Raw genomic sequence first — 23,482 nt, forward strand, 5'->3', positions numbered from 1 at the left:
TCAAGAGGTGTTGAGCAAAGAGGCTGAAATTGCGGTTGATGCTAAAAATACTACCCTAGTTATTTATTTCAATTTAACACATTAAAAATGCCTACACGTAAGCACTAGTTACCCTAACAATTACTAAAAGTGCCATCACCTTTTGTTAGGATTTTGGATTTCAGGTTACAAGTCAGAAGGCCTCATTAAAGGCTAAAATGGGAGACTGAAATTTACCATTCTGAAAGAGTTGAAAATAGTTTGTGGAGGAGCAGGCTGGCTAGCCGTGGGTTACTGTGGCGTCTGTGTGCTTGTCCCTAGAGCTGGAACTTTTGGGGTGCGAAGACGAATCGGGAGGGACAAGTTGCCTTATGTGGTATAAATCACATAAATCAATCCTCCTAATGAGCTACAATCTCCCTGAAAATAACTCCTAGAAACCCACGTGCATGAGCTCTGATTTCTGTGCTCTGCATTTGGTGGTGGTGTATTCAGCACCATATTGAGATGTTGCTTTTTCCATGCCTGATCCTGCCGCTAGCCCTTACTCACTTCAGCAGGGCTACCCACCTGAGTAATGATTACTCTCCTGTGTAACGGTTTGCAGGTCCCAGGGCTATGTTAGTCACAAATAAGGCAGCGAGTCTTTCACTGAGGTCATGGACTCCATGAGTTCCCAGGCCCTCCGTGACTTCTGCAGCGGCAGGTGTGGCTGACCCCAGGGCTGCCCTAACAGCTGGGATGGCCTGGGGCCAGCCACACCAGCCACTGCTCAGGCAGCTAGTCCTGGCCACTGCCCCAGAGCAGCGGTCCAAGAGCAGCGGCAAGGTCCCGGGCCATCCCTCCACCCCCAGAGCGGCAGCAGCAGGGTCCAAGACCACTCCCCCGCCCAGCAGCAGTGACGTGCTGGAGCTACCCCCACCCACTCCCAGTAGTGTTGCTGGAGCACTCCCCCTACACCCAGCAACTACCATTTAGTCAGGGCCATGACTTTTGGTTTATTGCCAGTGACCTGTCCATGACTTTTACTAAAAATAGCCGTGGCTAAATCATAGCCTTAGTCACAAATGCTGCTGATCAGTCCAGAGAGAAGCACATGTAGATCACAAAATAAGTGATCTTTGCTCTTACATTTTAAATAAATATATAAGGAGGCGGAGAGAATTCATTCTGAGTGTAACTCTGAAGCTTGTAGAGTTGCTCCCCGACTTAGTGTAGCCTGTTCCAATTTTCCTTTCAGCTACAGCAGTTTCCAGCTTTGTCCACGCAGGGTCACTCTCTCCCTGCCAGTGAGCTCAGCATTTGGAAGGGGTGGGGGTAGAAATCCCCTTTTTAGCACTCCTTGCCTTCCCTGGGAATGTTTACTGCCTTGGAGCGCTCTCTCGTGCGGAGTTGTCTTTTCCAGAGGGCTGTGTGATGAGAGGGCTTTGATACCAATTCGCCTTTTAGATGTCATAACAATCTGCTCATTAGAGTCAACATGTCAAGTAATCAGGAACGCGGAATAACTAGGGCTTCAAGTGATGCTGCAGCAGCAGCAAGGTGGCTGAAAGCACAAAAGGGAAGGTAATAGAGGCTGCTGTAGAAAAAGGCAGAAAGATGAGAGGAGAAACTGCTGGCATGAGGTTGGAGAGGAATTATAAAGCCATGATCCTGAGGCCTGGTTCACTCTTCGAGTCAATGGAGGCTTGGTTTCCTTTTAAAATGTGTGCATGATTCCCATTCATGCTAGTGGCTGACAGTGCCTTGCGGAGAAGAATATCCATTATGGAAGGGCATCTGCCCCAGGGTGTCGTAGCCAGTCTGGTAGTTCTCTCCTAGCTCCTACTCTGTAGCTGTAAAGCGCCTTCCTGGCAGCAGAATCAGTGCAGTAGTGGGAGCAAGGCTTCTCGTGGTGTGCATCCCTTCCACACCCATGGACACAGCGTATGCCATATGCTGCAGCTCTCTAGAGGTAGCATTGAAGCCTGTAGCTCGCTGTCTGTATGGATCCATCAGCCATCGACCTGGGCTAATGAAGGAGGTGCAAGAGCTGCAAAGGCTCCTTAAACCCTGAGGCTGGCTTGGCAAAGCTTCAGTACTTCTCCGCAGGCTGGAGTAGGGTAAAGTATCTCCTGCATACCAATCCCCAGCGCCCAACCCAGTTCATCAGGCAGGGTCCTGGGAGCAGGCTTTGCATCGCTATGCAGATTATCTATTACAATTTCCACCAAGGGGATAGACACGGAGCCGTGGATGGCTCTTATTGGCCATCCTAGCAAAAGCTGCCTCTTGTACTCCCTGAAGATGGGAGGTGCTTTGGACAGGGAAGAAGAGCTTCCAGAGAACTTACTTAGCTAGCTCACCTTTATATCTGGGTTAGTTCTGTCGCTTCCCAGTGTCTTTGGTAGCTGCTCAGCAATATATTGCTAATTCCTAGTGGACGGGTGGCCTCTTCCCATATAACCTACCATCCCACTCTGCACTAATTGGCAACCTTATTGGCAGTCTTGACAGTGAACCTAAGGGCTAAATGGGCCACAGAATCCAAACTCCTGGTCCCTCCAGGTCAGGACTGACGTGCACTGGATGGGATGTGTGTAAAGCTTACTCTGCCGCTGCCCAGGCTTTACCTGATCTGAGGCTTCGGCCTTGATTTTGTTCTCCCACCAGTTTCAAGTGGAGTTCTTGATTTGCACTGAAAGCAATACTGGGTGCCTTGTCTCCAGGGCTTTCAACCAGTGCTTTCCACCAGCAGTAAACTCATATTTTGTTCTTGCAAAAGAATTGACTTATTCATCTGTACCAAAGTCTCAGGGTTTGCACATTGGTTACAGAAATCTGTGAAAATCAAGGTAAAAATGGTGAAATGCTGGCTCTGGCTCTTGTAAATATTCTGTCTGAATCATTGTGCTTGACAGAAGAGGGGCTGGAGCTGATACCAGCTCTCTTTTAGATTATTGTGGAATAATGTACTTCTGTATTAACACTACGTGTACCACTGCTCCTTACATCGCAGAGCTCTTGGACTAGAGTGTCTTAAATGTCAGGCAAGGGCAAGGGAAGAGTTAAGGGTTCTTCACACCACAGCCCCTGCTAAGTTGAGGAATACTGGTTACTGGACAGCAGTGTTTGCTGTTCCAAAGAGCTGTCAAGGGGCCATGTGCCCTAGTTCTCCTGGACTTTGCAGTGCCTTTCACCCAGCATGCAATTTCTCAATCCCTGCTCTTGTTCACCTACTCCCTGCAGAATCGTTAAGCTGTAAGCCTCTGCCAGGGATAGAGTATCCTGCAGCGAAAGCCTGGGAGATCAGAATTGCCTCCAGATATGATTTCTAATTATAACAATTCTCCTTTGTGGTGCCTTTCATCCAAGGATCTCCAAGTGCTTTACGAATGCTAATTAAGCCCTGGGATACCCATGAGGTGGGCTGCTGTTATTTCTTGCTTGTATCTCTGTGTGAATATTCTGAGCTAAAAATGTGGCCTGCATTTATTCCACTGTTTGTTGAAGTCCACAAGCTGAGAAGCTTCATGGGAGGTCAGGACTTGGATTGGAGATCTCCAAGGAGCACTCAGATGTGCTGCAGAGTGTTGTGTTAATGATTCAGTAATTGGCTTATTTTCCCTCTGACTTGGTCATGGGTTGATGCCCGTCCTGGTATGTGGAAAAGTTCCATCAGTTGAGGGGATTGATTAGCTATCAGCACTAGCGAAGACTCTTCTTTTTCAACAGCTTTGGCCACTGTTAACTTTCAGAAGATGGATTACAGCTTCCTGGACTTTCTGGACAAAGTACAGGTAAGATGCGAAGATTTGCCTTTGTTCAGCCTATTCTTATCATTGAAACAGTGTCATCCAAACACTGATACCTTGCTTTTGTGGTGGATGCTTCAGGCTCCCCTTCCCTTAGGGCCAAATCCCTTTGAAGTCAGTGGAAGTTGGATGGGATCTTATTGAGGCTGCACCCCAATGCTCACTTACTGCTTGCTTTCCGATATGGTTGTGGAGCTTGGCTAGTGTTCGCAACCTGGCATCTATCTTTGGGAAAGTGGAGAGATAGTGTGTGCATCAGAATTTCTACAGCTGAGGCCTGGCTCTGGTATAATGCGGCGAGAGAGACAGGCTGCAGATCAAGCTCTGAATTTTGGATGCCTCAAAGATGGTCAGTGTTAGGTTCTGGTTCAGCCCATTATGGGTGAAGCCTAATTTCGTAATATTCATGAAATTGGAAGATTGGGCAGCTGGGAGCTTCAGAACTCTTAAGAGCTTAGTTTCAGCCGCCCAGGGATTAGATGTTCAGGACAGAAGCCCACAGCTTTTCAAGAGCACAGCTCTAGTCATTGCAAGCCTGAAGGGGGGACAGCCAACCTCCAGGTTACTGAGAATATGAAAAATGTGGGTAGCACTGTATAAAAAGGTATAGGCTCTTTGCAAAATGCAGATTTAGATACGGGTTGGGTGTTCAACAGCCAGCCCCCCCGCCTTCCATGTTGTTAAATTATTTGGTGTTTGGAGAGCAGGGCACTGGTCCAGCTGCATCTCGACGAAATGGCATGGTGGGAATGAGTGTGGTGGAAAAGCAAGATGCTGAGATGTCCCCGATAGACTTGCTACGTCACAAAGCCACCAGCGACATGCGATTAAATTATCCCCCTTGCCTGGATTGAATTTGCAGCATGAGGTCTGTGTTTGTCTGTCCTTTTTAGTGCTTAACAGATTTGATCATTTGGTCATTCATTTTTCTAATATTGAGTGATCGATTAAACAATTAAAGTGAACAAGTTTTGGCAGGAGAAGGCAGGACTGCACAGCAGCCTTTCTGGCAAGCGTGTCCTTCACAGCCGTAACCGAGTGACTCTTGCTTACTCGTGGGGAGAGGGGATGGCATTCTGAAGTGTTCTGCTGGTGGAGCCCTTGGGATCTGTGAGCAGATTTCCGATTTCCAGGTCATGACCTGACTCCCCTCATCTGGGATTCCATTGTTCCATGACATACACAGCTATTGATCCACTGAAGAGAGGCCAGAATAATTTTACTTTGGCAGCAGGGAGTTGAGCCTGACTGCTTTGGCAGCATTCCTATTCTCCATGTTCTCTCTGCTTCTGAGTATTAATGTGCAGGTGCCACTGGGTCTTGGAACTGGAGACCTTATTACCTGCAGCTTGAGGGCTCTTGACGCAAGTGAAGATAGCCTGATACTTGTGGTTTCCTTTAAAGAGGATTGTGCTGTTCTGCCTGACCCACAGAAGCCTGGGCATTGGTCTGTTCCTGGCCTGAAATACCTTCTCTACTGTCCTGTAGAGGTTAATTGTAGCCAGCTATTTCAAAAAAGCCAGAAATCTTATCCCCTCAAGTGTTTGTTAATGGGGCGGTGATGGGAAGGTTCTTTGGACTTGTACTAAATATCTGAGGGATTAAGGGCAACTGTAAAGTTTAAATTCCCTGTGTAAAAAATATTTTGGGGGGTGGACTAAGTATTTCTTAAATCAAGTGAACTCACAAAGCAAAGTGAAGGCTCCTTCTGTTTGCCAAGCTGCTTGGTTCACACACAGTCACAGCCATGTCGAGATCAGGATACAAATAAAAGTCTTGTGCACAGCCAACCAAGCCAGGGTCAGGCTGAGCAACATCTTTTCAGAAGTATATAATCATCGAGGGGCCAGTGAGCTGCCAATCAGGCTGTGCTGCGCTGCAGCCCCTGCACAGTAATAGAGGTTTCAGTCTCCTCTGATAAAACAAATTCAACATGGCAGCTCATTACAGCAGCTTCAGTGGGAAGTTTGGATGCATGTTTCCATAGTTGAAGGGCTCCACCAGCCATTTAGGTATGTCCCTAAATGTTCCTGCTTGTCGGTTTGAGAACTGGACTCCCTAATTTAGCGCCTCAAGCTTGAAAACCAGGTTCTCTATTTAGGTGCCTTTGAACAGCAGATTCTGGCAATTGAAAAGGGGATCTGCTTCATAAATGGACTCCATGAACGGATTGGGCCTGGTATGTGTAGCCACTGTTTGCTCTCTTCTCTATTATTGTAGCTTTGCCATCCTACCTCGCTCCTCCTCTGCTATCTCAATCTTAGCTGCTATACAGCTTTGCCAGCAAATTCCAGTGTTCACCTGCAATGCCCTCTCCACCTGCTGTTCCAGTCCAGGGTCTCATCCAGCTCTGCCAGTGCATTTCAGTCCTTATCTGCAGCCCTCACACCTCCATTCCAAGCCTGAGCCTCTCATAAGCCTGTAATGCCAGATTTATGGATAAGCTAAGGTGGTGAACTGTATTAGATTTCTGACCCAAATCAAATTTAAGCAAAGGACACCAAGCACTTGATTAACCCATTGTGTACTGTACTTTGTCCTTTTATGACTGATATAGTGGGGCGGTGGAGGTTATGTCTTGAGTCTGTGTCAAGCAAACAGTAGTAGCTTCATTCCCATCCTCACCTGGAGTGATTCACCACTCTAACAGTTTTTTCTCTCTAAAGACTTGGGTATCCAGGTCCAAAACTGATCAGGAGGCAGTTTGACTCAATAAGATTCTGTCTCCTTGCAGATATGCCTACATATTGGCTTAATGACAGCACCTTGTACAGAATCCTGTCCCAGGGCACCTCCTGCCATCCCAGCAACACTGCCTGTATGGCGTTTTATTTAATTCTGCTTGTTTGCAGAGGACCACTCCAGTCTAGTGTTTCACCCAGATGCCCTGCGCTGTCCGAGATGTAAGAGATGTAAAGGGCTGGGGAACTGGTGAATGAGCACTTTGCTCAGATTGCCACCTAGTTGTGAGATGCCACAGTAGTGAAATGGGACCAAGTTTTATTTTTTAAATGATGACAATCTCTTCTTTGATTGCACACACTTGCCGCCGCCTCCACCACCACCTTCCCTTCTTCCCCTAAATACCGGCCTGGAAAGATTTGCAGAATTGCTTTGTGTCCCTGGGCTGTTGCCTGTCTGTTCTCTCATCTCCCTGTTTTCCAGCTTGGAACCTAATTGGGACTGCACATTCTTGGAAATTGCAGGGCAAATCCAGCCATTTTAACGTGACTTTATGACCCACGGGCTAGAGATGTTCTTCTGTAATTGGCTTTGCCATGTTGAGCTGGCACTGAAGCAAGAACTAGCATGTTTTTCACCAACCTCATAGTCATTGCTGATCACAAGGTACAGCGTGACCCTTGGAGAACAGCACTCCCTCTGCAATACTAGTTAATTATAGGGGTTGGAGGGCTGACCATGCGTGTTCTTGGGAGTCTGAATCATAGGTGTTTGTCCTTGATATGGTCTCTATTCCAGGCACTGATTAAATGCCCTGTTTGACTGTTTTATCTGAGACTGATTGATACTGTATTTTATCAAGATCTGCTCTGAACCTGGAGCAATTAGAACATTACAGGTACCCGCAATTGTATTCTCCTAAGGGAACATGATTTTCTTTAATGCTACTTTTACATAACATCAGATAACCCCCACCCATCAAACACAAGGTGAAATTGCCTTGACTAGAAGTAAACATCATGAATGGGGAGTGCAGACAAGTCTGATCCTACGTGATGCTGTCTGGTGTGATAGGGCCAAGCGGAATTCCACAGGAGGTAAAGGAGCTGGCAAGCCATGACAAATGAGAAGAAATTGCTTTTTAATGAAGACCTAATTCCTGCAAAGGCTAATGCTTTCCTGCCAACACCGTATGCAGCATTAAAAAGGCATTAAGTCTCTAAGGTCTGCTGTTCCCACCTAGGCAAGCATTGGCTACAGCACACCTGCAAACTCGTAAACTGTAGTGGCGTGGCTGATAAGTAGACGTTTATAAATGTGAATTTCTAGCAGAAACTATACCATGGCAGTTGGCTTGTTTTTTGCTCCAGTTGCTCAAAGCCTTGATATGTGGAACCATTTGGTATCACCTGTTCTTTTGCGTTGTTTTGTGTTTCCCTTCTGGTGGTGTCATCGTAGGAGCCTGTATATGCTGCAGGCTGTGCTTTGCCCATCTGTCCTAGGTGTTCCTGTGTCTTGCTTGTCCAGGGTTTTATCTCTAGATCTTTTCTGTCAGCTTGGGAAGAAACCCTTTAAAGGACCTTTTCATCCAACAGCACTCAGATGATGGGCCTCTGGAAAACAAGGGTGAGCATTGGATCACCATACCACCCCATCTATGTAATTCTGTCTTTTGTTTTTATAACAGCAAAATAAGCCGAAGATGGTGATGGAGTATTGGACTGGATGGTTTGATAGCTGGGGCGGCCCTCATAATATCTTTGACGCAGATGGTGAGCACCATGTACTATCATCACACGGTTAGGATTTATTGCAATATAAACTGCTGTCAAGAAACGTGGCACAGTAATGCTGTCTCCATTAAGTTCCAATCCAGTGATGCCCCTAGCTCTGAGCAAGTGCCTATAAATTTATAACCTCTTTAGTGGATTCACACATAGCTGTGGGGTTTTTTGGCTTTTTTATCCCTGTCAATGTCAAGTTAGCATATCAACAAGCTAGTGCAAGGAGTAGTTGCATAGATTCCAAGGCCAAAAAGGACCACTGTGATCATCTAGTCTGCCCTCCTGTATAACACAGGCCAGAGACCTGCCCCAAAAGAATTCCTAGAGCAGATCTTTCAGAAAAAGAGCTAATCTAGATTTAAACATTGACATTAGCAGTCGATCTTTATGTTATGGCAGTATCCAAAAGGCATCAATTTGGTCACAACCACCCATTGTGCTAGGGGCTGTACAAGCAGAGAAAAGAGACAGTGTCCACCCTAAAGAATTTACAGTCTGAAGAGACAAACAAAGAGTAGGCAATGTGGATACAACATAAAGGCTAATGAATATGGTGAAGAACTGATAGCTGTGTGGATTGTAGAAGACTTTTTTTTAATTGGGATTAGAGATAAGGTGGAAGGGAAAGGAAAGATGGATAGTCATTGTGAGGATATTAGAAAGAACTCCTGGGTTTTATTTCACCTCCTCCACTGTTTCCTATCTCCCTACCTTTTCAGGGGTGTGGGTCGTCATAGGGACAAATGATTGCGCACTGAAATCAGTGGGAGATTCTCCATTTACTTCAGTGTGCATTGGAGCAGGCCTGTAAAGCAATCTGAGATCCCAAGATGAAAGGTGCTTTAGAATAAGCACAGTATTGTTGCTTGGGAAAAAAATAATTGATACTGGACTAGTGAAAATGGCCACCTATAGACCATCTTGCCTAAATGTTCAGTGTTGTATGGTACTTAACACCACAACCTGCCTTAAAATTAATGGGAGTCAAATGGTTTTGCTCTAGTGATCTCCATTTTTATGTGGCTCTTATCACCACAGAATCTGAATGCCTCACTATCATTAATGAATGTATTCTTCCAACACCCATGTGGATAGGGAAATAGTATTAGCCCCATTTTACAGATGGGGAACTGAGGCACAGAGACGAAATGACAGCCTAGGTCACAGAGAGAGTCTGTGGCAGATTTGGGAATAGAACACAGATCTCCTGACTCCTAGCCCAGTGCCTTAGCTGCTTCATCCCTATCTTGTGCAAAATGGAAATTTCTAAGGGACTCTATTCTGCATATGTATGCTGCAGCAGTAGTAAAAATGACATGAGGCTTTTGTGATAGCTCTGTCATTACATTATATGCACAGTAAAAAGATTTGTTTTCACTCCAGCAAGATTATTTTACCTTTTGTGGGTGATATGGTCAACATAAACCTCATGCAAACCTAGTACTTCCAAAAGTGGTGTGTGCCATTTCAGGTCATGTTAATGAGCAAGATTTAAAAAAAAAAAGGGAACCTTAAATAATGTCGTCATGACATAATGCATTTAAAATAACCTGTCTCCTCCCTGTGCAATTCTCTGTGTAACTCTATAATCTGTATAGTTGATCAAGGTCCTTGCCTAGGCAGAATTCCCACAGAAGTCAATGAAAACTTGGCCTGAGTTGGGAATGCAGGCTCTCTCGGACAGGGTGTGTATAAATGATTCCTGCAGAACATTTCAAGTGGAAAGGCTGCCTTATAGAAGGTACACCTGTACCTCGATATAACACTGTCCTCAGGAGTCAAAAAATCTAACAGCATTATATCGAAATTGCTTTGATCTATTGGAGCACACAGCCCTGCCACACACTCACTGCCCCCCCCCCCCCGAGTGCTGCTTTACTATGTTATATGCGAATTCGTGTTATATCAGGTCGTGTTAGATCGTGGTAGAGCTGTAGTTGTAAGTGACTGGAGTTACCCAAGTCTTGAATTGGGCTCATGAAGCATTGGGAGAGGAGGGTGATTGTAAACAAAATGCTCAATTTGTGATTCTTGAATTGTTGGCATGTTCGGTCCATACTCTGTTATACTAGCTTCTTGATTTGTGATGCTCGGAGCCCTTGTTGGGAGTTTTCCTTCCTTTTCAGATATGGTGAATTCTGTAGCAGAAGTCCTCAGAACAGGAGCATCCATCAATCTCTACATGTTCCATGGGGGCACCAACTTTGGCTTCATGAATGGTGCTCTGGATAGTGATGAGTACAAGCCAGATGTCACGAGTTATGGTGAGTTTTCATTCAGTGTCTCGCTTGCGTGCCAATTGCAAGCCTGCAGCCTTTGAGCCACCTACAGCTGATGGAAAGCTCTAACCCCATCACTTCCTTGAAGGACCTAGGTGCTGTCTCTGAGGACAGATCTTGAACACGATACCATCACCCAAACACGAGAGAAGACCCTGATTTTGGCTCATCTGGGAAGATGGTGTGACTGTGACAAAGGGTTTCTTTTAACACTCCATATTTCTAGTCCTGTTCCAGTATTTGGGGGAACCCTTCACTATGAATTGAGTCAGAAACCACTGGGTAGATGAAGACATATAGTTAACATCAAGTAGTGCTGTTTTCTCTACAGTGTCTCTCCTCTCTTTCAATTAATGATTAAGGAAAGACCATCTGATACCTCTGACATCAAAATAGTTGGTTGTTTGGCTTTGACTTTTAACAATTTGAATAGTGTCTTACAGCAATTTTAATCCCAAAAGTCCTCACCAAAACTATTGCCTTTATCCTACATGGAGGTAAAGGCAGATGCAGAATGGGACCCTCGGTATGTGCAGCCGACACTGGGGAGGAGAGCAGCAACCACAGAACAGTAGTGAGGAAAAAGAGGAAATGTTAGCTTGGGATGCTAAGACAAATCTGTGCTCGTATGGAAAGGTGTCTGGGACCATGCAAGGCAGATAGGACCTCTCTCCATTTACCACATGGCACTATTCTGAATGTATTTTGTGTTCCATGGAAGAAGGGCTGACCTGAGCTTGCTGTGATTTGAACCTCTGATTGCAACTAGTGGAGAGATTTCATACCTGAAACATAGGCATTTAACATGCATCCATATTTCTTCACCTCCTCTTTGGCTTGCACTAACAGTTAAGAAAGTATTTTATTTGTCTATCAGTTGTATGAGGCAGGGGAAAACCCATAAAGCATAATGGGAAAATGGATGGGAGAGGAAGGGTATTGGTTAAGAGCCCTGTTGTGTCCTCAAACTTTCATGCACTGTTGCCATTGACTTCAGTAGGGCATTGTAGAAGTGAATGTGGGGGGCAGAATTAGACCACACACGTTTATTATACCAGGAATAGGTGTGAGTTCAAGCTGTTTCTCTTTAGTTTTATTTTACGCCCATTTTCAGAATCCCTTTACTGTTAAGTAGCTCCCTCTCCACACAATGGGACAATGTCTCAGGCCCTGTCTGCATTAAGGAACTTTGTGCTTGTGTAGTTAATCAACCAGTGCAGATTTCCTTAATGTCCACAAGGCCTGAGATAAACACGTTACCCCTTTGGCTCTGACCTCTTCTTGTGCTTTACATGAGTACTTTCCTAAAGCTGACGATGCTCTGTAACAGATGCATGCTTGTTTTCCAGACTACGACGCCGTGCTGACAGAGGCTGGAGACTACACGTCCAAGTTCTTCAAACTCCGTCAACTCTTCACCAAGATCATAGGTGGTGATAAACCTTAGAGCTGCTTCTCTGCCCCTTAAATGCTGGCCTGTGCTATACCAGAGAAGCTTTAAAATTGGCCACCAAAGGTCTCTGCTGGATCCCTGCTGCTCCCCACACAGATATGTCCTGCTGATTAGTTGGAAGCATTTTCTGAAGTGTAGGAGTAGCCCAGGGATGTAGAGCAGCTTGTTACAGAAATGGCTGTTCAGCTGACTTCTCAGCAGCGGGAAGGACGCATGCATTTAACAGTCTCTGCATGCAGGGGAAATGTGTCACGCCAGCAAACTTAAAACAAATGCAGATCTGGGGAGGTGCTTTTGTTGTACAGATCCTGTTTGCATTCTGTTCTTTCTGGAGTTGGATAGGTGGCTCTCACTGCTGAATAAATACACCAGCCCTGGCCCAGCCTTCAGCTTTGCTTGAGGTCTCTTTGGGGTGGATACAGTGCTCTGTTTGATCCCATAGGGAGGTTGATTAAAGACATTTCCAGAGGCAGAGCTGTGGTCTAGAGGTAGAATCAGGGAGTGCCCTTAAACCCCCCTGACGCCTTCTGTAGCATCTGTCTAGCGGAACTGAAATATAACACCTGTCTTGTTTCTGCATTGCAGGGCAGCCTCTGCCCCCGCCTCCTATGATCACAGCCAAAGCATCATATGGCGCAGTCCTGCTGCCGCAGTATGTCTCTCTGTGGGAGGTGCTGCCATCTATTGTAGAGGTAGGTACTGTCCTTGAAGCTGGAGAATGTGCCAAGAGGATGGGATGATGCAAAGAACCACATTGCACTATGAAATAATATAATCTTATTCTGAAGGACCTCAGGTGCTTCACAAACTTTGTATATATAGCCACAGTGAAAGGCAGCCACCTCTGGGGTGGAGGAAGTCAACCTGTTTATATACCACATGCTGCACAAGAATGGGGAGAAGAGGGCACATTTTGCCCAAGGATACTAGAGCCATTTGTCTCTAAATTACTACATGATCTTTAATGTCACAGAGAGAGGACCTGTGTTTTAAGGTCTTATCAGAAAGACCTCAGCCTAATACACTGTATGGAACTCCCATTTATTTACTAAGAAGATAGATGGGGGGCTGTTGGGATTTGGTTTTAGAGATGCTTGGTATTGCAAATACGAGGTTTCACCCACTCCATTTACTAGTACTCCACACTCATTGGAGCGCCTTCCCTCTGTGAACTTCAGAGCTTTACAAAACCCTCAACCATCCCTCTGGGCCTTAGTCCGCCAGAGTGTAAAATGGGATAACAATGCTTTCCTTTTCACAGGATGGGTCAGTAGACTAGCATGAGGTCACACAGCAAGAGAGACAAGAATAGCATGCAGGAGTCCTGATTCCTAGTCCCTGGCCCTAGCCATTACACCAAACCTGCCTCCTACATAAAGAAAGCAGGAATCAGTTACTCTAATTATTCAACCAGGACCAGACAAGAAGTAATGGGTTAAAGATGCAGTACAGAACCATAGGCAATGGAGCAGGTTGTTAAGAAAGCTATGAGCATCTGTATCTGATGAAGGCTTAGACATCCAGCTAGCAGGGATGGTGGCAGCAGGATTGAAACTCGTCACTTAGCTGCAGTTCTCGGCACCCCAGGAGCCCTTTAAGAGGCAGCTTTTGCATAGTATTTGAGTAAATGTTGGTTTGTGGGACATAGCAGAAGGGCTTTATGATGCTACCCATGTGTAGCCTGTCCCCTTAGAAAGGATCCGTCTAGTTAGTTGTTCTTCCTTCGCAGCCCGTTAAGTCAGAGTTCCCGGTTAACATGGAGAACCTGCCGGTGAATGATGGCAATGGGCAGGCCTATGGGTATACGCTCTATGAGACGGTCATATCCGGCGGAGGACAGCTTCATTCCAGGGACCACGTCCGGGACCGAGCACAGGTAAAGAGTACAGAGCAGTTGTTGTTGTTGTTCTGACTCTCCAGAAGCGAAATAGCTTGGCTGTGGTAGTTGACGTGAAATAGGCCAACTACGAACCAAGGTGGCAGGCTTTTCCTGAGCAGAATTATGATTCCCTTGTTTCAGAGTAGCAACCACGTTAATCTGTATCCACAAAAAGAAGAGGAGTACTTGTGGCACCTTAGAGACTAACAAATTTATTTCAGCATGAGCTTTCGTGAGCGATAGCTCACTTCTTCGAATGCATAGAATGGAACACACAGACAGGAGATATTTATACATATAGATAACATGAAAAGGTGGAAGTATGCATACCAACAGGAAGAGTCTAATCAGTTGAGATGAGCTATCATCAGCAGGAGAAAAAACTTTTGAAGTAATAATTAAGATGACCCACAGAAGGTGTGAGGGGTGCTATTCATAAACAAACCCCAGCCTACATCCTCCCTAAATCCCAGGCTCAAGGTCCAAGTCTGTTTAAACTCCAATAATACCAGGTCAAATCTATCCGCAGAACATAATGGTAGGAAATCACGGTGCATTTTTAGAAATGCCTTGATTTGCCCAACATTGTAGAATGAGTCAATGGCGGAGCTTGGAATAAACCCCAGGAGTCTTGACTCCCATTAGACAGTGCTTCCTCCCCCGTTATGGCCCTAATCTCTTGTCTAACTGTATTCTGAAATGGTTTAGAATTCTGCTAGTCTCCTGTGCCCTCTCCTGCAGGTGTTTGTTAACACTGTGTTCGTTGGATTCCTTGATTACAACACCGTGGAGCTGTCAATTCCTGAAGGACAGGTAAGTAATGTGAGGCCACTCATGGGAGGTATGTGGGTAGTAGAATTGCAGCTCAAACCGCCCCGGAAAATGCAGAGCCCAGAAGCTGCCAGCTTCATGCAAACCAGTGATGCTGTAGCATGAGACACAGCAGTTGTTATACTCAAACCAGAAATGACTCCACAGTTGGAGCAGAGGGTGGCTCAAAATGCCAAGGTATCCTTTTGAGATGGAAATAAGTAGACAAAACTCCACTCAGCAGGTTCGCTCCAGAGTAGCAGCTGATGCAGTAAGTTTAACCCCCTTCCTGCCACACCCACACACTGCCAACACCTATGAGATGGAACAGTGGGCTATAGGGACCCTGCTTGTGCTGATTGAGGACATGTAGGCTGTTTGCTCATAGGCACAAAACATGCTTCAGTCTTTTTACTTCTCTTAGGTCACAAATGAAATGAGTTGGATGGTCTCACGTGTGTTCTGAGCTCACACTTGGCTCAAAGTGGCTGTATGAGTAACACGTCTACTAAATGTGCACTGGCAGAGGTGTGCATGGCTCTAAAGGCTAGAATTGGGTGAATGGGAGGGAATATTGGATGTCAAGAATGTGACTCGTGGGTAGAGCTGTGTGATGGAAGCCTGTGTGGTGTTGGACATATGTTGTTTGTAGCACGACATACTACTTCAAGCATTTAAAATGTAACAGTAAAATATTACAGCTTCGTGAGAAGGTTGAGCTCCGTGATGCAGTTACTTGCAGCTGTGGCATATTCCTGTAATTTATAGTCCTGTAAACAGCTGCCAAAGCTACTGGTGCAAACTGCCCCCTGGAGTGATCCCACTGATTTCTTTCTTTGCCCAACATGGCTGACCTGGCACTTGGCTGTGCACTGATTCAGCAGAGGCTGATCCATTCTTTACAGGGCTTCAGGCAGCTCAGGCTTTTGGTAGAGAACTGCGGGCGTGTCAATTATGGACTTATGCTGAATGAGCAGCGGAAAGGTAGGTTGTCTCTTTCCTTCCAAGCTGGTGCATGGGGCTGAGAACTCAGAATAAAGGCCTGTTTTTGAATCTGTGTTTAGCAAGGACTTCAAACACCGAGGACAGTTTTAAAAATGGCTCCTGCCCTTCAGAAATGAACACTCCAGATCAAATGTTAAAATCCTGTGTGTTGGATTAAGCCGTATAAAGGCATGCAGGAATTTCACTGTGCCTGGCTAATGCTATGTAGCTTTGCAGTCTGGCAGTAGGAGGCAGACAATGCAGGAGTCTGATAAAAGAATGTAGTTCACCTCTTAACCATAAGTTTAGATATGTCCAGGGTGGTGGTAGCTGATGTGATAGTTGATGAAAATAGCCCACTTCATGGGGGATGGACATATCTTAAAGACCTTCACAAGTCCTACCCTCCCTGTAGTGGTTGCCAATACCCAATGGTTCCTATGAAGCCCCTCCTCTCACTCCATGATGTCCATATGCAATTGTGTAACGCCATACATGGGGGGAAAGGAATTCCTTCCTGATCCTTGTTTCTGCTCTGAGATTTGGAGAGCAAGAGAATCTCAGTGTACATAGGATCCTGGGACTGTGGGCTATGTCAAGCTCAGTGGAATGCAGTAAAATGTTTATGCCAGTAGAGCCTGGGACAGGGAGTCAAGACTCCTCGGTTCTGTTTTATAGGGGAGAAACGTAGACTGAAACATTCAGAGCAGCCTAGTGAATTTAGAGACATATTCCATTAGCTTTAATGGAAGAGGTGTGCGTGAAGCCCCTGAGCTGCTTTGACAATCTCAACCATCGTCTTGTAGTTAGTGGTCTGGACTGGGAGCCAGAAGAGATGGGTTCTGGTCCCAGCTCTCTCCCAGACTTCCTGTGTGACCTTTACTCTTGTGTGCCAGTTTTCTCCACCCGCAAATACCTCACAGGAGGCTGGTTAGGCTAAATTTGTTTGTGGGATGCTTTGAGATCCTTGGGGAAAAAAGCATTGGATCAGTACAAGGGATTAGCGATACCAGGATGTCACATTTTCCTCTGAGTATTGGGGAAGTAACTATCTGCTGCTTTAAAAAAGAATCCATGTATGCGCAGCCAAACAAAAAATCAATGTGCTATGTGTGCCAACAGTACATTCTGCCAGGAGAGGGTTTCTCAGCTTAGTGAGTTACAGCAAAGGATAGAGAGGAGAGACAAAGTGTGGCAACATTCCCTGCTCAATCTGGATGAGGAATGGGACCATATGGGCTTTAATGCTATTGCAGAGCATGACTACTTTCTGTATCCTGCTGTTCCTTCTATTGAAATAAGAAGATCCATCAGCTTAGTTGCTTTTCAGCTCTTTATTACCTCTATTGCTCTTGCAGGCTTAATTGGTGACGTCTTCCTGAATAAAACCCCCTTGAGGAACTTCAAGATTTACAGTCTGGAGATGAAACCTGGCTTCATGGAAAGGTTTGGGAGATAAATGTACATATATCTAAATTGTTTGTGCAGATGAGGAGGGCATATATATCTCATTCGTTTGCACACACAATTTGGCATAGGTGCAAAACCTAGTTAGCAATTACATGTCCCGGAAAGGCAGCACCTGGTGAATCTTCATGCTGACAAATCTCTTCCTGACAACTCCAACTAAAATTGTACAGAAGGTTGCAACACTTATTTTTGCACCTTTTATTTAGGAGCCAATACAACCCCCATAGAAGGGGATGGAAAGACTCGCGCTGACTTTAATAGGCGTTGGTTCGGGCTTGTTGAGATGTGGCCAATCCAAACCCTCTTGAATTTTGTACAAGTTTGGGGCTTTGTCTGGATCAGAAATTTGGGATTAGGTAACACCTTAGCGAAGGACACTCCCTCCTCCCTGGATAAAGAGGGGAAGTAATTTCAGGAAGCTCCTAACAGTCCAGTTGGTGTCCCCCTATTTCATGTTTTTAAGAGGGTTTATTGTTGCAGTGCGAGTATCACTAAATAATGTAACACATTTGTGAGGACTGAGGACTTCACAGCTGTCATTCTGCTGCCTGCTGTGGTCACCTGGAACTTATTAGTGTGGAAGGTATAGAACTCCAGTACTTCTGCTACAAAGTTGGAAGCCCTTACCGCTTGAGTCAAAGGAGAGAGAATCTCTGTTTGTTCTGGGCACTGCAGGGCCTTTGACACACACAGTCGTGTTTTTATTCCATCCAGTAGGTGTTAGCCATGTGTATATTCTCTCTAGTCAATTTATTACAGTCATCCTCTAAGGACAATGCTAAGAGGTAGTGTTAAATATTCCAAGTGAAGGTTTTGCAAGGATTCTCTTTGGCAGGGTGAGCTGCGTCAGCTTTGTTCCATAGGGTCATTAGCAAAGGATATTCACAATCAAAGGTGTGAAAGCTAGTGAGCTGCCATGCAGGCATAAAAGCAAGATTAGCCAGCAGTATGATCAGTTATTAGCAACTGACCATTAGCAATGAAACATCATAAGGTAGAAATCTCTGAGTAGGAAGCCAAAGTACACTGTATTGAAAATGGGATTGTGCCAGGCTTAGCTCAGCAATACAGTGGAATTCATATTGTACTAGGTCAATAATTTGCTTGAATCCAGGGATGCTGGTGATCAGCATTGGAGAGAACATGTTCTGATAAGGTTTTGAGCCTCTTGTGGAACTTCTAAGCACCTCACTTTCTCTCTGCTTCATCACTACCCCCAACCACACCTGGGGTACCAGAAGGCAAGATATGATGCAGACTTTGAGCATACACAATAACCTGCTAATACCCCGTTATGTGATCAAGGGTACCCTTCCATTGTGTACTCCAAAATAGACTTGATGCGTCTGTACTGGCTCAGATAGTGATATCTGATTCCATGAGCTAAACAGGATTGGACTTTGTTAATGCTTGGGTGGGAGACAGCCACCAAAAATCCAATACTAATAGAAGTGATGTGTTTGATTTGGTAGGTGGCATTCACTAACACCTAACCCAATGTTCCAGCATAGTTTAAGGGGGCATTGGGCCTGTGGAGGAGCTGTTTGGGCTGAGTTTTTAAAATTGAAGCCCAACCTACTTGAAAGCAGTAAAGATCCTGCAATATTTCTCAAAGAGCAGAGCATTCACCAGAGCGTCCTGACCAAAGTTCCTCCCAAGTAATTACATTTGGCCGTCATAACATTGTATCGTACAGTATGTCCTGGGGGCTTTTTAAAGGTAGTTCTAGAGCACTCATCACTATAACATCTAAATGCTAAATAGAGTGGCCTAGGTTTCCATAGCATTCTCCACAGAATGTCAGGGTGGAATTTTCATGCCACCTCTTCTAAGATCTAGGAACCTTGACTTGCCTTCTGTGTATGAGTAGTTCCTTGGTGGTGCTGATGGCAGGAAGGCTGTAGCAAATAGATTTGTAGTGTGCTCTCAAGGCAAATGAGTTTTGTTTCAAAAACTAGAGGGAAGGACCTTGTGTGCTGCAAATTATTGTTATACTTGCTGTGTTTCTCCCCAGAGGTGACTTCATTATGGTGATAGGTGATGCAGGTTTTTTAAATAAACTGGTCAAGCACTTTAGAAATTGTTGAGTTGAAGGGTGCTGTATAGATGTAACATATTACAGCCATTAATTTAAGATGAATTGTAGCCACCATTATAGTTAAGGTTCCATGGCTGTCTGTGCTCACTTCCTGTTTTCAGTTGCTCATAAGTTTTTGGTTTTTTGTAACTGTTGATTTGGCAGAATTTTCCCAGTATTTGTGTGTCCCCCAAAATAACCAAGATAAGGTAAAGTTTGAAGGAGGAGGAACTGAAATGGTTCAGCAGTTTGTGAGTACGTGTACACTTTAAAAAACAAGCAAACAAAAACCTTTAATGCTGGAGAGAACTTTTAAACAGCTCTATAATGTAAATAATGGGGGTCCAAAAGGTGAAATGTAGCCTGCAGCTAGCCTTCTCTGAAGTGCCCTTCCTTGTTCCAGAAGTTTTGATTTCACTAAGTTACGAGCCTTTGGAAATTGTGCAGTACTGTAGATGAATGGTGGTTTTTGCTTTGTTGTGTTATAAACCCTAGGCTTGTAAGATGTACCTGGGGCAAATATTGGCTGCAGAAGATTGTGGCTAATCTAGCATGCTGAAGTGTGTTGCTGAGCCGGAGTTCTGTCAAGAGAAGTCTAGATGAACACATGGGAAGGTTTGCCCAAAAAAGGAAGGGATTGAGGAAGGACTCCAGCAGACTCTGTGAAGTGTGGAGGGGCAGTGTTTCCATAGAAGACTTTGTCTCAGTACCAGAGGCCAGCTGGTGAAGTGTTCAGCATTAGGCTAGATTGTGCTCGAGACATTAAAGCCAGTCTTGTGATGCCTGTGCACAAGGAAGCAGAGCGAAGGCTGAAGTGAGGTCTGCTCTGTACACTGGTTTCCTACTGGTAAACTATTTTGATTTAAGGGTATGATTCCTTTGCCGCTAGTTACACTGGTACAAACCCCAGGTGTGGAGTTTATAGCTGTATAAAAGGTGCTTTTTATACTGGCATACCTTCTTGCCCTGCTTGTACAGGAAGGGAAATAAGCTGTGCTGCTAGAAAGCACCTTGGACTGCATCCGCACTAGGGGCAGGTACCATTCACTATAGCAGTCTAGTAAAACCAGTGTTTTCTGGGTATAGACAAGCCTTGAGAGTGCAACCTCACCTCAGGCATATTTTTTTTTTTTTTTTTTAGTGGTGAAGTCTGAGTAGCTTTCCAGGGAAGTGTCTATTAGATCACAGGGCCTCCTGTTTTGCTTCATATCACTAGCCTCTGGGCATGTTTATAAAAGGTCTATAAACATGCTACAACATAGAGAGCAGAAATGGATCAAAGTCAACGTAAACTCCTAAGCCTCAGAAGAAACTCTCAGCCTCTCACGCCACTTACTCAGGGTACAGATATAAGTGTCAGAGCATGCCCTAAAAACGGCGCTAACTTTGTCAGACCAATGGAGGAAGAGTTTCCAGAGCCATGCGCTCATCAGCATAGAGCGTGTTCTTCACTTGAGTTAGCTAACCATCATTAGCTAATGGATTCAAAGAGCACTGAAGACATGCCAACACAGCTGTCTAGTCACATTAGCCACTCCAGGTCAGCCCCAGGCTCTTGAGCTATGACCCAGGTTAAAATCTGAGTTGCCACGTCTTCATTGCTATTTTAACCTGAGTTAAGAACACTTTTTTGGGCAGTGTAGACATACACCAAGAATGCACTGTCCCGAACTACTTGCCTAAGCAGAGTACAAATCAGGGGTTTCAGTATCCCATCTGTTCTTTGCTGCTACACCATCACCTTGGGAGTGTGATGGGCAGTTCAGTATCACCTGAGCTAGATCTCTCTAGTTTAAGATTAGCACCTGGAGTGCACCAGGCGACAGGTTGGCGAGATCAGAAATGGGTGAGTTTAAAGCAGGGATTTTCACTTCTAGCAAAGCAGAGAGCAGTAGCAGCACGTGTGTATCTCACTGCATTCACAGTAGAGACCTTCACCTTGCTGACAGAGAAAGGTGAAGGCCAAGATCTCTCTCACCAGGGGATTAACTTGGAAGTAAGGAAAGAGGTAAGTAGGGTGCCTACCTTGAATGCCCCATGCTGATTATTCATCCCTAAACCCGTGCCAGTGGGCAGCAACTGCTGCACATTTCAGGCAGCAAAGCGAATAGCTACTTCACTGTAACAAACAGTCCCCTATGGTGGCCTCCTGTTTGAAATGATCCTAAGACCAGCCCTGGACCCATGAATAGCACCTGTCAGGAAGCTGCTTTCCTTCTGTTAAGTGTGTTTGTCTTTCCCTCACAGTTTGCGAGGTGTTACTGCTTGGAGCACAATCCCGGATTACGCCATGGGTCCTGCATTCTTCCGAGGAAACCTGCAAGTGCAGTATCTGCCTCGGGACACTTTCCTGAAACTTGAGGTGAGTCCGTCAGTTATAGTCTGTTTCTTTTCATATGGCTGGAAAGAGATTCTGACTTAACAGCTCCAGCAGTGCCACCAGGCTTGAGGGCAGGCCCAGGCACCACATAGCACTCTTCATGCATAGAAGTCTGCTCCTAAAACTGCCAGCTGGCATGTTCAGTTAAAACACAGCCTCCACCATTGCAGGCCCTGCTGAGACAAATGGGAGTGATTCTGGCCTGCCACTCTAACAGCATCCAGGCAGAGTTAGTAATTGAGCCCAGCTTTACATAAATTTTAGCTGCTATACCTCTTCTGCCAGCAAAGGGTTAGTGGCTGTGAGCACAAACCTGTGAGTATCTGAGTTTTATGAGACATTGGGCAAGTCATTTCCCTCCTCTGTGCTATCTGTAAAAGGGGATAGTGCTCTGGAACCTTCGACCGTGGGGTCTGAGGGTGGCATTATATGTGTACAGCGCTGAAGAGGACGTGCTGTGTGTATCATTAAGATCTTGAACTTCCTCCTCTTGTATTTTATTTGTCTCCCAGTGTAGTTTACAAGACCAAGTATCTGGATAGTTAGAGCATGATGACTAACAGGTGTTGCGTGAAATGGTAGGGGAAGGCCTCAAAGAGGCTCTGAGGGATAGGATATTTTGCCTTGGGAAGTGTCATGGGTTTGTTTTTTAATAAACCTGCTATTTGTTGCAGTCTGGCCAATTCAGAAGAGCAAAGCTAGAATAATTTAACATTTGCTTTTAGCAGTATTACTTTGAGCCTCAGGGCTAAGTCATCTCCAGCAGAAATGACTTGAGAGGAGGGGAATTGCCCCAGCTCCCTTTGCGCATAGGTGGTGGCCCCCAGTACCTCATCATTTATGTGGTTGCACAGGGGTAACTGAGGGGACAACTTGCCCTGCCAATGGAACTAAGCAATGATTCTCCTGTTAATGCGCCAGCTTACTCTCCCTTAGCCATGTTGGTACTGCAGTACCCACAGGAGTACAGAAACCCTGGGGAGGATGAGATATTGAACCAGACATGTTAGCCACAGTGCTTTCATGCACTGCTGGAAGGCCCTCAGATGTGACACGGATGAGGGCTGCTGGATTGACTTATTTGGAAAGCTACTCAAATTGTAAGCTCTTTGAGGTAGGGTAATTGTTTTGTGAGAGGAAGAAATGGTCTAGTGATTATTACACTAACCTAGGACTTTGAAAGAGCAGGTTCATTTCCCTGCTCTGTTACAGCATTTCTATATTACTGTGGGCAAATCATTTACTCTCTGTGCCTTGTCATGATTGTATAGATGGGGAACAAACTCTCAGGGGTTTTGAGAATAATACACTAAAGATCAAGACTTACTGTAGTAATGGGGGCTGCATACCACACCTGGCACTATGGGGCTCTGATTCCTAGCGAGGGCTTCTAGCTACTACTGCAAAACAAGTCATTTGTTTTTTAGTCACTGCCCTTGGCAGATCCGTCTTAAGGACAGACCTCCTCAGGTAAGAAGGTACATTAGTGGCAGGACTGGAGTGGAATGTGTGGGGTTTTAAATCTATCTGAACAACTTGCTTTAAGAGCAAAAGAGTGATGGTTAGCAGCAGGTGGCCTGAAAAAACACTAGGGCTTTAGTGAGTGAGCGCTTTGGCTAATGAGAGCAATTGCTTCAGTAACCCTGCTCTGCTGCCTTTATTGTAGGGTTGGGAAAAAGGAGTTGTGTTCATCAATGGAGAGAACCTAGGACGCTACTGGAAAATCGGACCCCAGGAAACACTCTACCTCCCTGCAACTTGGCTGCAACCTGGGAACAATGAGGTGAGAGGCTCTCTATTAAACATGCTTATCAGATTCATGTCTGTCTAAGGCCAGCTAGGAATGCTCAGTGCCTTAAAAACTGACCTTAATCTGACTCTGCAAAGCATGGGGGGTAGCTCTTTCTGAAG

General features: G+C 45.3%; 1 protein-coding gene across 3 annotated transcripts in view; it reads left to right on the forward strand.

Moving 5' to 3' along the window:
- GLB1L2 (galactosidase beta 1 like 2) overlaps positions 1-23,482 on the forward strand; it is a 52,786-nt gene that overhangs the window by 28,325 nt on the left and 979 nt on the right. For 2 of the 3 annotated variants that reach the window (XM_050922184.1, XM_050922186.1), the window contains exons 8-18: positions 3,694-3,758; positions 8,143-8,227; positions 10,366-10,503; positions 11,868-11,948; positions 12,557-12,663; positions 13,701-13,847; positions 14,592-14,663; positions 15,566-15,644; positions 17,003-17,090; positions 21,439-21,553; positions 23,238-23,354. In XM_050922184.1, the coding sequence (XP_050778141.1) occupies positions 3,694-3,758; positions 8,143-8,227; positions 10,366-10,503; positions 11,868-11,948; positions 12,557-12,663; positions 13,701-13,847; positions 14,592-14,663; positions 15,566-15,644; positions 17,003-17,090; positions 21,439-21,553; positions 23,238-23,354 (1,094 nt within the window). Of the gene's footprint in view, positions 1-3,693; positions 3,759-8,142; positions 8,228-10,365; positions 10,504-11,867; positions 11,949-12,556; positions 12,664-13,700; positions 13,848-14,591; positions 14,664-15,565; positions 15,645-17,002; positions 17,091-21,438; positions 21,554-23,237; positions 23,355-23,482 lie in introns of those variants that run through there. The other variant, XM_050922187.1, reaches the window with a different exon arrangement.

Source organism: Gopherus flavomarginatus, chromosome 13 (assembly GCF_025201925.1).
Source record: "Gopherus flavomarginatus isolate rGopFla2 chromosome 13, rGopFla2.mat.asm, whole genome shotgun sequence".
In the NCBI taxonomy this organism is placed as follows: domain Eukaryota; kingdom Metazoa; phylum Chordata; order Testudines; family Testudinidae; genus Gopherus; species Gopherus flavomarginatus.